At 40.6% G+C, this 18,328-nt stretch overlaps 1 protein-coding gene across 3 annotated transcripts in view; it reads left to right on the top strand.

Moving 5' to 3' along the window:
* The window catches only part of OTOGL (otogelin like), a 253,043-nt gene that overhangs the window by 106,025 nt on the left and 128,690 nt on the right, over positions 1–18,328 (top strand). For all 3 annotated transcript variants that reach the window (XM_077471956.1, XM_077471955.1, XM_077471957.1), the window contains 2 exons: positions 17,197–17,331; positions 17,428–17,574. In XM_077471956.1, the coding sequence (XP_077328082.1) occupies positions 17,197–17,331; positions 17,428–17,574 (282 nt within the window). The remainder of the gene's footprint in view (positions 1–17,196; positions 17,332–17,427; positions 17,575–18,328) is intronic.

Below are 18,328 nucleotides of genomic sequence, written 5' to 3'. Positions count from 1 at the left end.
ATCTGACATGCTGGTTGTACCCAAGTTGGTCAAAGTATTTACGTGGGTACAATCAGCCTGCCCATACATGGATCCAACCTCAGCTGGTCCCTGCTGAACCAGCTAAGATTCATTTCATTTATGAACGGATTTACTCATTCTATTCATCCTGGTGACCAAGTGATTGGAAATCCAAAACAAGTAAATCTTCTACTCAGGACGCTTGTTCTGGCGACAACTGCCTAAAGTCTCATAAACACTACCCTCTGTGTTGAACCAAAAAAAAAAACCTGACAGCTCAGGTCAGAGCCGCTGTACTAACAATTCAGTGTTACTTCAGCGATCTCCCCTACTGATGTGTTCTAACGGCCCCCTGCCAGAACACTCCGGTCAGGGATCTCAGCCATTGGTTGAGAGTGCTGATCGGGAGCCAGTTAGCAGACCTTTTTCGGTCATGTCCCTTCGACAGAAGCTGGCTGCTGTACACAAGGGTCAAATGTCAGCTGGTTTCTATTAAATCAGCTGATGCCAGCCGACATTTAGTCCATGTGTACTAGGCTTTAGCCCTTGTACACACGGTTGGAGAATCTGTCAGAATGAGTCTTATCGGACCGTGTCGTCAGATAATCCGACTGTGTGTGGTATGCATCGGACTGATTCCATCTGAATCTCCATCCGACCCAATTTTCCAACATGTTGGAAATATATCTCGACCAACTGGGCCGGACGGACCTAATCCGATCATGTGTAGAGCATTTTCATCGGACCAAGTGCCACGCATGCTCAGATCAAATTCCTACATCAAAGCTATTGGCTACTAGCCTGAATGTAGTCCCATCGTAACGAAATTACGTCATCACGTTCTGAGAGATCGGATTTTTCGCCAACTTGGCCCGACCGTGTGTGTGCAACAGTTTCGGACACAATCCGTCGGACTAAATCCGACGGGCAAAATCCGACGGATTTGGTTGGCAAAATCTCCGACCGTGTGTACAAGGGCTTAGACTGGAATTCTCCTCACTTTGTAGAGATTATCTCTGACTTCCTGTTGGATTTCCAGGACAGACTCTCCAAAAAATAAATTAGCAGGGATTTTAAGCTTTCCTCACCCTATATAAAATTAAATTAAAAAAACTAGCTATACACACACTTCAACATAAAAAAAAATATATAATTGTTTTGGGGTACACTTCTAAAATTCTATTTTTATTATACCATGTCAGTGTTAAAAAATATATTGCTGTAGATAAAAAGTCTATATTTTATCCTTTTGTCTAAAAGTATGATTTTGGAATTCTGGCACAAAGCATTGTAAAGTTTTTACAAATGAAATAAAGGCCCTTTTTCAATTTTATTTTTAATTAAAAAAATTAATGAACAAAACAAATAAAAAAAAATACAAATGGTTTACAAAATAGGAATAAAAACAGTAGAGAAATAGTAGCTAATTAAGAGGAAAAATAATTAATTAAGGGTGATTAGTGTTAACTGAAACAAGAAGTTAAACACATTTTATTAAAAGATAAATAAAAGGCAAAAACTTTTTTTTATTATTAAGGTTGCTCTGACTGACATCATATACAGATCAAAGGTCACCACTTTGAACTTCATATGAATGAGAAAATAGCAACAATGCTTCATTCTGTTTCTGAATATTGCTTCTAAACAGTGTTTACATACACTGGCTCATAGGCTGACAGCCAGGATTTCCTGTTAAGAAGGGTTGGGGAGGCTCAGCAGAGGGGAGGAATTGGAGGGGTGGTTTGGACACAGTGTGCTACATACACTCTCTGTACCTAAGTTAAGTTTTTTAGACATATGTAGAATGTCTAAAGTCTGCTTAAGCCTAAGAGCATAATAATAGGACAGGAGAAATGAGACACGAGACACAGTGAAAGTTGCTACAATTTCCAGAAATAGGAAAAAAACTTGATTTGTTTTCTCTTAATAGACACAGTGGGGTACACTAGAACATTCTTAAGGCAGAATGTATTTGCATGTCCCACTTCCACCAGAAATCCAAACAAATATTAGGCTTAATCCTTATTTCATTATTAAGAGAGCTAGCCCTCGGCCGATTGCTTACAGATAGTTTACAGCACAGATAAAGCCAAATAATAATATTGATTCAGAAAATATAAGGTCATTTATTCTAAAATGTATACGGCTTGTTGGCCTTCAAAAATGCAGTGTGTTGAAACCAAGGCTTTTATGGAGTAGGGCTTGGGACCAATTAAACAATATAACAAGTCATGATCATTAGGGCTCTACTGTGATTCACACTGACTAAATCCAGCCATACATGGATCGAAATCTATGCCAGTTCAGCAAAGACCGAATGAGTTTTGAGCCATGTATGGGCTAGTTGGTTGTGTAAAAATTGATCTATCAATTATCTCGTGTGCAACCAGCATGTTGGGTTTCTTCCAAACTATCAGTGCCTCCGGCTAGAGCCGGCAACACTGATCATCGCATTCTGCTGGTGCGGAAGGCTTCCTGTCTGCAGAACACAATAGTGCTGTGGGAAGGATACCCACATCAACACTAACTGTGTTGATGGAGTAATTAAAGCGGGACAGCACTGCGGAAAAAAATATTAAAAGCCAGCAGCTACAAATACTGCAGCTGCTGACTTTTAATAAATGGACACTCACCTGTCCCGGGGTCCAGCGATGCCGGCAGCCGAGGCCGATCGATTGCTCGGCTCTCGGCTGCTGCCGCCACCATTCTAGGTGGGGGAATCAGGAAGTGATGTGAAGCGGCTTCACTTCCCGGTTCCCTCCTGCGCATGCACGAGTCACGCAGCGCAATAGGAATTGTCCGCGCTGTCTCTGGGACCCGTGTGTGTCCCAGCAGACAGCGCGCAGGGACAGGAAAAGGCATAGACTCCCGTGGGAGTCTATGCCTGGAAGTGGGTGTAAATACCTGTCTTTGACAGGTATCTGCACCCCCCCCTCCCCCCTGAAAGGTGCCAATTGTGACACCGGAGGGGGGGAGGGTTCCGATCAGCGGAAGTTCCACTTTAGGGTGGAACCCCGCTTTAACATCAATGAATCCGGCCCAACTTGACAGAAAAGTGGCAGTGAGCCCTTCTGGGGGGTTGGGCTGCTACCTCTGGGTACGGGCTCAAGGTCATTTTCACATATACTTGTAAGGGTAAAATGGGCACCCGATATCCAAGTAGAAGCAAAATGCAGGTGGATATGTAGACATTGTATTGAAAGTAGCAACACATGATAAAGCCAAAGGCTTTATCACGTGTTGCTACTCTCAATACGACTACATATTCACCTGCACTTTGCTTCTAATTGGATATCGGTCGCTCCTTTTATCTACCCTTTCATTTTAACTGTGTCACCTTTAGTGAAAGAAAACCTCTGGGTGGACTGAGGGTTCTAAAGTTCATGGGTAAAACCAGGAGAAATCCAATAGGCCAGGATGGCAAACTGCCTACAGCCTTCTCATCTATTAGACCTTGTGACGCAGGTGATGAAAAACAGACTGCCGTGGGTTTTGTCGTAATAAAACTAGACTTATTGTGTATGAGACAGGTGCAAGGCTGCACTACTTGCTGAAGCTTCTGGCTTTTGGGTTCTGACTCTTAAATTAAATACACTGGCTTACAAAGGCTAATTTGTTCACGTCTGCTGGACCGCATTTAGTCACTGACGAAGGATTGTACCAACTTTGAACTGAAACTAATTAGTCATTAAGAAACTGATAGTGTCTCTGTAGCTCTTATGTGCAGCTGAGATTGCAGATAATCATGAAGCTCTTTTAATGTATAAAAGCCTGGAGGTATTTCAAATGACTTAGACATGAAAAGAAAATGTAACAAAATTAAAGATACATTGTATTAAAGATACATATTTCAAAAATGGTCCACATTAGCTTAAATATATAATGCAGCTTGCTTTATCAAATATTTTGTGAATCAAACTGTAAAAAGCTGACCTGAGTTCATTTAACCACTTACAGATTGGAAGATTGGAATGCTTAATGACCAGGTCATTTTTGCGATACGGCACTGCGCCACTTTAACTGACAATTGCATAGTCGTATGACGCTGTACCCAAACAAAATTGACATCCTTTTTTTCCCACAAATTGAGCTTTCTTTTGGTGGTATTTGATCACCTTTGCGTTTTAAATTTTTACGCTATAAACAAAAAAGCGACAATTTTGAAAAAAACAAAATTTTTAACTTTTTGCTGTAATCAATGTCCCCAAAAATGTTTTTTAAAAATCTAATTTCTTCATCAGTTTTGGCCAATATATATTCTTCTACATATTTTTGGTAAAAAAAAATCACAATAAGCGTACAGTATATTAATTGGTTTGCACAAAAGTTATAGCGTCTACAAACTATGTGATAGATTTATGGCATTTTTATAATTTTTTTCTTTTTTACTAGTAATGGTGGTGATCAGCGTTTTTTTGCAGTACTGCGACATTGTGACGGACAGATCAGACACTTTTGACACATTTTTGGGACCACTGACATTTATACAACGACCAGTGCTATACGAATGCACTGATTACTGTATATATGTCACTGGTAGGATGGGGGTTAACACTAGAGAGCGATCAAGGGGTTAAATGTGTTCCTTCGTTTGTGTTTCTAACTGTGGGAGGATGGAACTGACTAGAGGAGACATACCGTTGTTCCTAGCTAGTATGAACAGATGATCTATCTCTCCTCTTCTCAAAGAACAGGGATTTGTGTGTTTACACACACACACACATGTCCCTGTTCTGGCTCTTGTGCCCGTCAGTCATCGGTTCCCCCGTGCGAGCCTGCTATAGGCATTTAAAGGGCCGATGTACAGCTATGACAGTTTGCGGGATTGTGCCAACCTGCCGCAGTATAATGACGCTGGCTGGTCAGCAATCGGTTAAAGTGTAATTCCACTTTTGTTGATGAAAGAATAATCCCCTCTGGGTGATTTATGCCAATTGTAAGGATATTGACAAACTTTGTTTCATATTTGAAGAAAAATCAGTTTATTTCACCGTGCCCTTTGCAGACAGAATCCAAATGGGAGCATCTAGTTTATTATAATAGACTTATATAGACTTTTGAGAAAATCAGTGAGCCAGTCACACAATTACATTCTAAAGCATTCTCTGATTGTATGAGGTGGGTAGCGTGACCTAACCTCCTCGCCTCTCCACCTCGTCCAACCAGAGAACTTGCATTCATTAAGAAAATATAAAGCTTTCTCTGAATGGTGCCTGTGCAGAGTGGCTCACCTTCTGTGTTCACAATGCAGCAACTACTCGAAAAGGGACCTAAAAGCTTGTGGAGATCATTGCAGTAGCAGCGTCTATGGCACTGATTTCCAGCTTCTAGAGGTAAGTTGTAGGCAAAATTACACTGATATAAGCTAGATCAATGTATTTATACATAAAATGCCATACTTGGAATTCTTATTTACATTTTTTTTTTAATTATTTAAGTGATCATAAAAACATGTGCCTATGTTTAACAAAAAATACTTAGCTCAGTGTATGGTATGCGAAAAAGTAAGACCGCATCTGGAATATGCAGTTCAGTTTTGGACACCTGTTCTCAAAAAGGATATTACTGAACTGGAGAAAGTGCAGAGAAGGGCAACCAAATAGATGAGAGGTACGAAAGAGCTCAGCTATTAGGAAGGATGAGAGGAACTGAATTTATTCTCCCTTGAGAAGAGGAGATTAAGGGGGGATATGATCACCTTGGTGAAAATCTGAGGTGCCACGCACAGGACACAGGGAGGGGAAACACACAACAATAAAAAAATGCAAATAGCATTGACACGGTGGGATAGAAATGTGTAAGTAGGCATCCTTTATGCCCTGGAGGCTAGAAATTCCCCAGGAAAAGGAAAGAAAAATAATGACTGACCTAGAAGACTCCATGCAGAATTTTTAACAAGTAGGAACCCATTGAAATTCTTTAGAAAAACGAATTTTTGCCTCTGGAGCCTAAGGCTTGCCTGCAAAAGCTTTGGCTTTCCATTTCTGGGGTAAAATTATACTGTTAGTAGGTGTCCAATGTGTTGCAGGAGAGGCATTCCCTATCAAATTGCTACTTGCAGGACAGCTAAAGTCTGGAAAACGACATGGTTGACGTGGTCGCAGGAGCAGGTTGCATAGCAGAATCTAACAGGAAGAATAAGGGTTTGAAGAGGGCTTCTAAACTTTTGTCCACAGTGTCCTTGAAAACAGAGACATTCTCAACAGGACCATGAAGGTTTTGGTAAGTCAGATATGCCAGGTTCCATGACTACCACTGCACATCTGTTAGGAAATCCTCCTCAATATGATACAGCTAAGCAAAATACTTTGGAAGGATAAAAACGTTTTCAGGATGAGACCAGTCACCATAAAACACATGCTGTAAGAGAGAATGTAAAGGGAAGGTTTTGGAAACCCAGGCTTGTAACCTTTGGCAGGGCTGATACAGGATAGATTTGGCATCCTGAAGCTTGGGAGAGATGTCAGTGGATTGGGTCTCTTCCAATACTAGAATCTTAGAATTGAATGGGGAAACACTACTTTCTACTCCTTCTGTGGTAGCACAGAAGCAGTCAGAGGGAAAGCAGAGATAGACTCTGTAGGAGTGGATGAGGAGTTTTGTGGCCCCTGGGACCTTCAAAAGTACTGAAAGGTTTTGCTAAAACATATACAGTATCTAGACATTGTGGCTTCCAGTACTGAACCCATCAAGTTGGATGGGTTATCACTCACTGCCTGTGCAGACTAAGCCGCAACCAGATCTTTCCCTTGAGGACTCTTCAGGGATAGGATTCCACCATTGGATGCACCAAAGCCCTGGACCCATATAGCATCCTGTGGCTAACTTATATTGCAGCACTAATGTGCTACTACTACTGTATCTGGGGGGGGGTCCAGGTAAGGCCCTCCAAGGATCAGTGGCTATGTAGCAGCTAGAAACCTGGGAAACGTGCAAAGAAAAAGAAAAAAGTACTTTGCTTCTTTCAGAGAAGAAATTTTACTTGTATGTTAGTGCACACCTCTGAGAATATCAGTGAGCCAATCACTAAAGCAGGGAATTACTTTTCTGGGGTTTTTAGAAAATTAGAGCAGCTGCGGATTGAAATGGATAGGTAATTTTGAATAACATTAATTTACAAATGGCTTGTGTAGTACAGATACTCCTCGTTTAATGACTTACCCGTTTAATGACTACTCGGACTAAAGATCGACTTTCCCCACTCTAACTTTGCATATATACATTATTGTATTGTACAGTACAGAATTTTCTTTTTTGTTCTGTACTTATGCAAATTAAAACAACATTATTGAGCAGGAGTTTTGTGTTTTAGACCTTTTTATCACAATACAGTACAGTACAGTAATTAAGAATGCTTAAAATATTGATTACTTGTGATTTGTTTAACAACCAATTCGTTTAATGACCTGGTCATTGGAATGGAACCTGGTTGTTAAGTGAGCAGTACCTGCAATTGTTTATGCTATAATATTTTTTTCTACTAAAAGTGATGTTTATCTTTAACAGCTGTTAAGCTATTATGTAATAATAGCATCAGTATATTATATTGTATTATATTATATATATATATATATATATTATATATATATTATATTGCTATCTTAAAAAAGGTAAATCTTCCATTCTTCAGGTAGAAACATACTTTTTTTTTTTTTTTATATTACATTCCTAGAAACATAATGGCATCTAAAATATTTTTTTTATATTCCACATACTATAATGCCATGTACTACATTATGTCTTCTTTACTTGACAGAGGTGTGCATTGTGTTTGAGCAGTGTCTTGTAAAATAGAAGAATTGTTCCTCTATCTGTTCATATAATATGCCAGGTTACGCATGCCAGTCCCAGCAGACTTTGCCAGTCACAATTTGGCACCGATAAACATGCTCAATCATTTATCATTAATACCAAGCTGCTCTCCTGCTTGGGATTGGACTTTCTGCTCCAGTGAACTAGAAAACATTGTTGATGGGAGTGCATGATACTGCCAGAAACAGCTGTATTGCTGTGATAACAAAAGTGCATGACCGCACGTTTCAAAGCCCTGGTCTAGCTTCCATATTTGTCCTTGCCTATCAAATAAACATTTATCAGAATTGACCTGCAACCTGTTCACAGCATGAATATAAATACTGGAAATGCAGAGGGTTTCCTATTCCTAACTCTTAAAATGGAAAGAACCTTTGCGAGCAATCATGAACACTAATATGGACTAAAATAACAGTGGCTAGCACTTCTCACATTCCCATAATGATGTTCCAAATACAAAAACCAATGTGCCGCACTTCCACCTCCAAATGTACCAATTCACTAATAAATAAATATACAAATATGTAAAGTGTCCAGTCTCATTAACCACTTTCAGACCGGACCATTTTGCTGGTCAATGACCAGAGGTCTTTTTACAATTTGGCACTGCGCTGCTTTAACTGGTAATTGCGCGGTCATGCAATGTTGTACCCAAACAAAATTTGTGTCCTTTTTTTCCCACAAATAGAGCTTTCTTTTAAAGGTATTTGACTGACTCTGCGATTTTTATTTTTTGCGATATAAACGTAAGAAGACCGCAAATTTTGAAAAAAAAAGATATTTTCTACTTTTTGTTATTAGAAAAATCCAATAAACTCAATTTTAGTCATACATTTAGGCCAAAATGTATTTATTTTTTTTACACAAAGTTGTCACTAAATGATATATTGCTCACACATGCCATGGTTATATGTGGAATTGTACCCCAAAATACATTCTGCTGCTTCTCCTGAGTACGGGGATACCATATGTGGTCGACTTTTTGGAAGCCTAGCCGCGTACGGGGCCCCGAAAGCCAAGCACCGCCTTCAGGATTTCTAAGGGCATACATTTGTAATTTCACTCCTCACTACCTATCACAGTTTTGAAGGCCATAAAATGCCAAGATGGCACAAAACCCCCACAAATGACCCCATTTTAGAAAGTAGACACCCCAAGCTATTTGCTGAGAGGCATGTTGAGTCCATGGAATATTTTATATTTTGCCACAAGTTGCGGGAAAATTACAAACTTTTATTTATTTATTTATTTTTTTCACAAAGTTGTCACTAAATGATATATTGCTCACACATGCCATGGGCATATGTGAAATGACACCCCAAAATAAATTCTGCTGCTTCTCCTGAGTACGGGGATACCACATGTGTGGGACTTTTTGGGAGCCTAGCCGCATACGGGGCCCCGAAATCCAAGCACCGCCTTCAGGATTTCTAAGGGTGTAAATTTTTGATTTCACTCCTCACTACCTATCGCAGTTTTGAAGGCCATAAAATGCCAAAATAACACAAAACCCCCCCAAATGACCCCATTTTGGAAAGTAGACACCCCTAAATTTAGGGGTACACTAGTGAGACTCACAGGTAAAAAAGCAACTAGGCTGTCAGCGACTGTATCAAAACGCTACAAAAAAAACTGTTAGAGATCGCAGGGATCAGGCCTGACTCTGCGAACGCAGCAGTTATGTGTGTTGTGTTTTGTTAGTGACAGTGATCGATCGATAGTGCACTTGGGTGGGCTGGGCTGGGCTTGGCGGAGGGGCTAAACGCAGGTGCTAGCAGGTATCTGGGCTGATCCCGCTAACAATGCGTTTTGGGAAACCTAAACTGCTAGCGACGCTAATATAGATCTGATCAGATACTATATTACTAAGGGAGGTGTATGCTTTGCGCGTGGGTGTTAGCGGTACTGGCACTAACCTGACGCTGCCTGGGGCGACGCAGACCTTATCTGACCCTCAAACTTATATCACCCGCCGGGTGATCAGGGGGTTAAACCTTTATTAGGTAATAAATGGCGGGTGCCCTGAAACTATAAAAAAATAACGAATCAACCAGCGTCACCTGTAACAGTTATATGGTGATCACTGGTGAAAGGGTTAACTAGGGGGCAATCAGGGGGCTTTATGCGGTAGTATATGGGGGTCCCTGGCGCTATAAAAAGCTGCGGCGAACCTAAATACCTACCTGCCTAACTAGCGTCACCTGTGACACTAATACAGCGATCAGAAAAACGATCGCTTATTAGGCTTGGTTCATACTGGAGCGATGCGGGAACGCCGTGAATCCGCGGCGGGTTCCCGCATCGCATGCCTCCCGGCGGCAGTTCACACTGCCCTATGCGAACTGCAGGGAGTGTCAGGGAAATGTTAATGACACCCCCAGATCAGTTCGCATATCGCAGTGCGATCTGCAAACTCGGACAGGAATCGGATCGCATGGTGTGAACACCCATGCGATCCGATTCTGCTGCGGACCAAAAAAAGGGTCCCATGCGAGTTTGCGGCGGGTGCGATGCGAATTCAGCCATACTATCTGTATGGCTGAACTCGCATCGCACAGAGATTGGATGTGATTTGCACTGCAATGCGGTGCGAATCACATCCGTTCTCATAAACCGCTGCAATGTGAACCCAGCCTTAGTGATACTGGCGACGGGGGGTGATCACGGGGTTAAACCTTTATTGGGGGGGTTAGGGGGGTACCCTAGAGCTAAAGGGGGCTAACCCTAACTGCCCTAACAGTTATTGCAGTCACAAATGACACCAATGCAATAATAAAAAAAAAAAATGCAATTGGTGTCACTGTGACTGGGGGTGCAGGGGTGATTGGGGGGGTGATCGGGGGGTGAAGGGGGGGTGAAAGTGTGCCTGGCGTGTTCTACTGTATAGTGTAGTGTTTGTGCAACTCACCGATCCTCTCTCCTCGGTGCCGGAACGAAAAATACTGACACGGAGGAGAGATTACATCACTTCCTCTGCCTGTGTTTACATTACAGGAGAGGAAGTGATGTCATGCTGCAATTTCATTCGTCAGGAGCGATCGCGAGGGGGTGGCCATGAATGAATGGCCGCCCCCTCATCCCGGATCGCTCCTGCACGGAATCCGACCACCGCTGGCACCGGGGGGGCGATCGGGCCCCCCACCCGCGGGAAGGCAGGGACGTACATGTACGCCCATATGCCTGCATGTGCCATTCTGTCGACGTACTTCGTCGTGCGGCGGTCGGCAAGTGGTTAAACAAAAAAAATGATTATAATTCCATAATCCATTTCCATGATTAATCACACAAGTAAATATACTTATCCAATATTAACTAAAATAGAATATAAATATGTGAAAATTAAAACTATTATTGTGCAAAAAATGAATATGTAAAAGGTTGATAAATGTGCAGTCTGTACTGTGATTCAAACGAAAAAAAGTCTATCGTCTTGTGGTTCTCACTTTGTTTACTTTTAACCACTTAGTGTTCAATTAGACTGCCAGTATTTCACATCACTGGTGCTCCCCCTTCAGATTTGCTCTCACCTGATGGAATGTGACACATTTAAATTGAGTCAAATAATGGTTTATAGTCCCACTAAGACTAAAACAATGGGTATCCATATCTCCTTGTTCCTCCTCCTTGATGTTGCTGCTGTATATCCTCAAATCATGACAGTCTCACCAAACACATGTGTAAAGGAAAGGATTGCCAATAGTGTTTATCATGTAAAACTATGTAAAAGTATTATTTATTTAAAACATAACTACTCACATTTTCCAAGTGGCACTACACTTACACCCCTTTGATACTGCACAAGCCGCATGCTTACTAGGGGTGTGCATCTTCACTGGTCTTGTGATTCGATTCGATTCCAATTATCCTGTCCACAATTCAATTTGATTCCGCGATGCATTACAATGCATGGTTAAAAACTTTTTATTCGAAAATTCAAGCAGTCAGAAAAACAAAATTTTTCTCAAGTGGCAAAGGGATGTTGGGATCACAGGCAGAGGGATGTTGGGATCAGTGGCAGAGGGATGTTGATATCAGAGGCAGAGAGATGTTGAGATCAGAGGCAGGGGGATGGGGGGATCAGAGGTAGAGGAATGGTGAGATCAGAGGGATGGTGGGATCATTGGCATAGGGATGATGGGATCAGTGGCAGAGGGATGGTGGGATCTGTGGCAGAAGTATGGTGGGATCAGAGGCAGAGGGATAGATGGGATCAGGCAGAGGGATGGTGGGATCAGAGGCAGAGGGATAGATGGGATCAGAGGCAGAAGGATAGATGGGATCAGTGGCAGAGGGATAGATGGGATCAGAGGCAGAAGGATAGATGGGATCAGTGGCAGAGGGATAGATGGCATCAGAGGCAGAGGGATAGATGGTATCAGAGGCAGAGGGATAGATGGGATCAGAGGCAGCGGGATAGATGGGATCAGAGGCAGAGGGATAGATGGGATCAGGCAGACGGATGGTGGGATCAGAGGTAGAGGGCTAGGGGGGATCAGGCAGAGGGGTAGTGGTATCGGAGGCAAACAGATGGTGGGATCAGTGACACTGGCACTCAGGGTACAGGCATTCACATAGTAGAAAAACACACTGCTGCCGGGAGGACAGAGGTGATGGAATCTGCTGCTGATAAACAGAATACAGTGAACTTCACAGATCTCTCAGTGCTGAGAGTTCAGCTCTTCCTGTGGAATGTGTGAACGGGGAAGACGGAGCTGAACTCTTCCACGTGGTCAGTACAAGTTGTAAGCAGAGTGCACTTATACGTACTCTGCTTACTCCTGTTAAACTAACTGTGCCTTATCGAATCCCCTCTTATTGTGTGTTAAATGCCCCACTGTAAATACCTTTAAAAAATATGTATCTATATATATATATATACCGCATATTTCAGACTGTTCCTCAGGTCACATGCAACTCAGACCCGGCTGGCCACTTGCTGCTCTCCTCTCTGCAGACATCAGCAGAGGATTCTCAGCCCCACCCACTGAAGCTGTTAGATGGAGAGAGGAGAGCTGTGTTCTGGGCAGTCACATGAGTGCAGAGGAACAGTCTGAAATATGCTTTATATCTCTACATATTTTTTAAAAGGCATGTACACTTGAACTGTGGGGTACTTTATGTATTATAAGAGGGGATTTCTTAAGACACAGTTATTTTAAAACTTGTAGAGTATGATGGGGGCGCTTCTCCCAGGAGGGGAGGGGCAACTCTGGATGACATCACCCGCCAACCGATTATGCCGATTGTAGCATCGTTGCCGCATTGTAGACACCCAAATCGCGATGAATCGATGCTACAATTATATTCAACACCCCTAATGCTTACACAAAATCTCCTTCAGGGTAAGAGTGCCGTACCGTCCTACTGCCCCTCCCCTACGCGTTACGCCACATGGACACGTGGCTTCCTCAGGAGGATTTCCTATTAACTCTATTAAGATCCATTTGTGTAAATAAGACTTTCAATAGAAGGCCTGAATGTTGCAAAAACATAATAGAAAGATTGATGATTTTACATTTTGCTGATTTTTTTATTTTTTTTGTGTGCACGCTAATCCTGTTTAAAGTGCATGTTGCTCTTAAATTAGTTACTCTGTTTCTTGGTGGATTCCAAAGTGTTCAGTTTCCTACTGCCTCACTAAAACTCTTAGGTATTAATTTACTAGCTTGTTCAATTAACCACTCCACCAGAAGGATTTACCCCCTTTATGACCAGGCCATTTTTTTGCAGATCTGCCTCCCTCCATATCCCAAGCTCGAAAGACTAATACAAGAGTAGGATATCTAGTTAAGCGCAAATAAATCTGCTTGCTGATGCCAAACCTCCCAAACTGCATCTCGTCTATCCTCTGCATTCTGCACTGTGCTACTTTAACTGACAATTGCGCAGTAATGCAACACTGTACGCAAATGAAATCTATATAGTTTTTTTTACACAAATAGTTTTTTCTTTTGGTGGCATTTGATCACCACTGGGCTTTTTTATTTTTTGCTTTATAAATTAAAAAACTATTTTTAATTAAAAATTAAAAAACAATTGAATTGTTTTTTTAAAACCTGATATTCTCTGCTTTCTATTATAAAACATATCCAATGAAATCAAATTTCTTCATATATTTAGGCTAAAATGTATTCTGCTACATGTCTTTAGTAACAATAATACTCAATACCTGTATATTAATTGGCCTTTCTAATTTCTTGAGGTTTCTAAAATGTCGGGACAGTACAAATACCCCCATATGACCCCTTTTTGGAAAGTAGGAAGTCTGAGGTATTTAGGAAGAGGCACTGCAAGTTGTAATTTTTTGTAAATTTTTTTTGTAAAATTAAGAAATTAAATAAAATTTGTTTTTTTACATATGGTCATCAGTGCAGCACAGCTTCATCACATGACTGGTGTGCCAGTGATCAGTGATACTGACTGGTGACAGTATGTAAAAGAAAAAAGGTAAATCATTTTTTTCCATTTTTAAACATTTTGTCTTTTTTTTTAATCTTTTATTTCTTTCTTTTTTACTATTTTTTGTACATCCTGTCATCAGAGTAGTTCAGTGTCACCATAGTGACACAGTAGTACTCCGGGGAAGTGGGATGTGATCAGGGATTTTTTTTTTACACTGTTATTGCTAAGTGGCCCCACAGATACTTATCTACATGCACACAGTATCAGTGAGGGGAACTGAACCTAATACCCTAGTGATGCAAGCATGGGTGGCCCATCCATTAAGGGCGCACGTATGTCACCTCCCCTTTCCACCCCCTATCATGCTTTCAGCCCCTTTCAGGAAGCCGGGAGCATGAATTACAGCAAATATCGCCCCCCCACCCCAAAAAAAAATGACCACCAGCTGCCACTGTATGCAAGGGTAAACCTGGCCATACATGATAAGTTTTTTTTTTCAATCAGCCAACGAGGTTGACAAGGTGACCCCCCCACCCCCCCCCCCCCCCCCGCCAGGACAATGTATTCTGACAGTGGTACCTGCTACTGAACAAGTTGATGAAATAATCAACCTGTGCCAAAGCAGCCAAATTTCTATCAGTACTGTATATGGCCAGCTTTAGTCATTATGTATTCTTGGTATTATTTCCCAAAGAATATATAAACTTCTGCTGAATAAATCTTGCCTGCACTGAACTATTACGATCTCTGAAGCTTTTTTGCACTCTCTCTTTTTCTTTAAATTAATCAAAGGTTTGCTTTCAGTTAAGAGAAATAAAGAAAAGAGGGCGCACTGCCATTGTGAATTATCCTTAATAAATTTATTGATAAAAACAGATTAAATACAAACTAAAAACATCAGAAGACTCTGATGAAGAAGGTATTTCTTCTAAATGCGTCAGTCAGCAGTGGTCCTGATGTCCTCTCCTGCACATCTGGAGACTGTCGATACTTAGACCGATTGCCACCAATAGGAGGCTTTCACAAAGCAATTTTTCTTCACATGTTTGAGTAGTTTTTAATCAGTTTTTATTAATAAATTTATTAAGGATAGTGCACAAGGCTGGTGCGCCCTGTTTTCTTTATTTCTCTTATGACTTCTAGGATACCCGTTTCCTGGAGGGCAGCAAGGCCTGAGAAAGTATCTCTTGAACATTAGATCACCCAGACATCACACTTATCGCAAGAGTATTTGTTTGTTGCTTTCAGTTAATATGCACTATGCTATGTCTGGAATTGACTACTAAAACAAATCTAATTTTCTTACATTATGTTTTTGCTGTACTATACTAACTCTGTATCATAGGTGTGTTTAGTATGAATGAATGATTAAACCACCTTAACTCTGAAAAAAAGGCAAATTACAGCAATTTTGTTTGTCTGATGGTTACCTGCATCAGCACCCAAAACATTCTAAACTTAGTTCCGTGATGTTTTCCGGATTGACTTTAAAGTCTGCACTCACATAGAGATTGCTATCTTTAGGAAACAGATACTTGCACATTTTCAGAAAATAATCTTGGGAAAATCAGAGGCATTTTTAATTAGAACAGGATTGCTGAAATGTAATCTGAAGAAATGTCAAATCCGTTAGATAAACAAGGTGAGGGCAAACAAAGAATACAATGAGAAAATTGTCCCAAATAATTGTGAGATTTTTTTCTGAACAAAAAAAATCTCAAAACAATGAAGGTCATTTGACAGAAGATGGAAAACCATTTTTCATAATTTTAGGTTGTGTGCTTTCATCTAACAAATGCTTTGGTTTTTTTTCCGTTACTGGATACTGATAGTTGATAGTCATTTTCAGTTCATTTAGTCAGACGTGTTTGAAATGTTGTCTTGTCTGTTCAATGTCTAGCAAGCAAAGCAACAAAAAACACAGCTGTAACTGTTACTGGAGGGAAAAAATGGCATTAAATATGTTTGCAAGCTTTGTTCTGGTTATGAAAAAATATATGAAAAAATATATAGGAATATGGTGGTAATGGCGCTGCCAAATGTTAGTGTAATTATTTAAAGGGACATGTGCTATCCGATACTCAATGTGCAAATCCCAAAGCAATAAATAAATAAATAAATAAACCTGCTATGTAAAAGGGACACGTGCTATGGACTAGTAATGTCCTCCAATAACAAATGATATCAAGTGCTCCTTAGAAGGATATAGATGGTGTCACCTGTGCTATAAAGTGACTTGGTGCAATTCAGTAGAAGTGCTCCAAACCGTGCTCTTCTCATATACACTCTTTCCAGAGAATTCTCCCCACTAGTGTGTGTTGCACCTTTCACACAACGCTTCACAGCTGTATTAGCTGGAACAGACCTTAAACGCTTGTGCCTCCTTGCAGCACCTTCTGGTTATTTTTGATTTGCAGGCTTCCCTGCCAAGAGCTGAAATGTAAACAAAAGGATGCAGGCAATAGAAAATTCAGAAAAAAACAGCATGGGGTCCCCTCCCCAATCCTTACCATGCTCTTCGGGTCTGGTATGGATTTTAAGGGGGACCCCACACTAAAATAAAGAAACAAAAACAGTGTGGGGTCCCCCCCTCCAAAATCCATACCAGGCCTTTATCCCCAGCAGGCCAGGAAAGGGGGGGGACTGGGGCATGCTGGGTCGATGACATCACAAAGCTTATAGGGTAGTTATAGTTTCATAGCTTGGGACTATGAGATAGGTTTGCAGAACAGCAGGTCCAGTGCAAGGATTTTTGTCTACTTGGGCAAAGGTGCAATTTTTATTGTTCATTGTCATCTACAGTGATGAGAAAATTCAAAGTGGCAGGATGCCAAATTTTACTAGTGTATGAGCAGCTTAAGATTTAGTGTTGCAGGGAACATGAATGGCACCTTCTTATCGTAGACTTCTCTGTAAAAAATTGTTAATGGAACACATGAATAATTAACAATAGTAGCTCTTGTTTTTTCCCCCTTTTCACAGAGTGTTGATAACTCAAATGTCTCCATCGTTGCTCAGAATAAGAAATGCTTTGATAATGACATAATTTGTTCAAAAAATCTTGTCATCTCTGTGGGTGGCACTGACATTTATTTTACTGACACATCAGAAAAACAGGTTAGTAAGTAAATGTTAGTATGTTTCCTTTAAATATTTGTTATTTTACTGAGATGCAAGATATTCAGTAATATTGTTATTTTTCTATTAATATAGAAGCAATTTCGAATACAAAATGGATCTTTTAGATATCAGCATTGGAAGGCTGGGTTTTACACAGTGGTGCACTTTCCAGAATTAGACATCACAATACTGTGGGATAAGAAAACCACGATCCATGTTAAAGTTGGACCTCGGTGGAAAGTAAGTAGTTGTAGTTGCTTGCTTTTAAATATATTTTTTATACTATAGCATTTATTTCACAGTTATGTAAAAAACAGAGCTTTGTTTTTTATCAGTATTAGATCAGTATTATAATAAATGCTAGAACTTCCAAAGGACATGCCTGCATTAGCAGCGCTAAAATTAAATAAAATTCAATAATGTCCTTGGGTATAAACTTTTTAGAACAACCACAATGTACTTAGATTTAAAACCCAGAAAATATGAGTGATAAATTAGAATGGCGGATAATCCAGGAAATCATTGTTGTAAAGCGATCCTCCCGTCACCACACCTTATTCAGCACTGCTCCCATAAGGATATTAAACTCACCAGAATTCAAATGAAAGAAAGTCTTCAGATAAATGAATATACCACATCTCATTCTCCCATCTGCTGATCATGGTAAGGTCTACCTCTTAAGCTCCAGGATTTAAAACACCGGTGCAGGTTCCGCAACTCATCAACGATGATACCAAATGAGAGGAATGATCACATAGCATAATTCCATTTCCATTCTGTTCTCTAAAGCATTAGCACTGTTTAGACTGCCCAGTAATGTCCTGCCTCCAGTATATGTTGTTGAGAATGTGTGAATGTAAGGTGCTTTTATAGCAGCAATATACAAGTAAAGGCGCAGGGAACTGGAGCAATGGGTATCCCATAGTATTAAAAGATGGATGTAAACGCATATAGATTTATGCACAATTATGGTAGTATAGCAAAAGTCCATAGT

The sequence above is a fragment of the Lithobates pipiens genome, unplaced genomic scaffold, assembly GCF_037356315.1.
Source record: "Lithobates pipiens isolate NorthernLeopardFrog02 unplaced genomic scaffold, aLitPip1_a1.2 Scaffold_8, whole genome shotgun sequence".
Lineage (NCBI taxonomy): Eukaryota > Metazoa > Chordata > Amphibia > Anura > Ranidae > Lithobates > Lithobates pipiens.
This window is presented reverse-complemented; position numbering and strand designations above follow the sequence as displayed.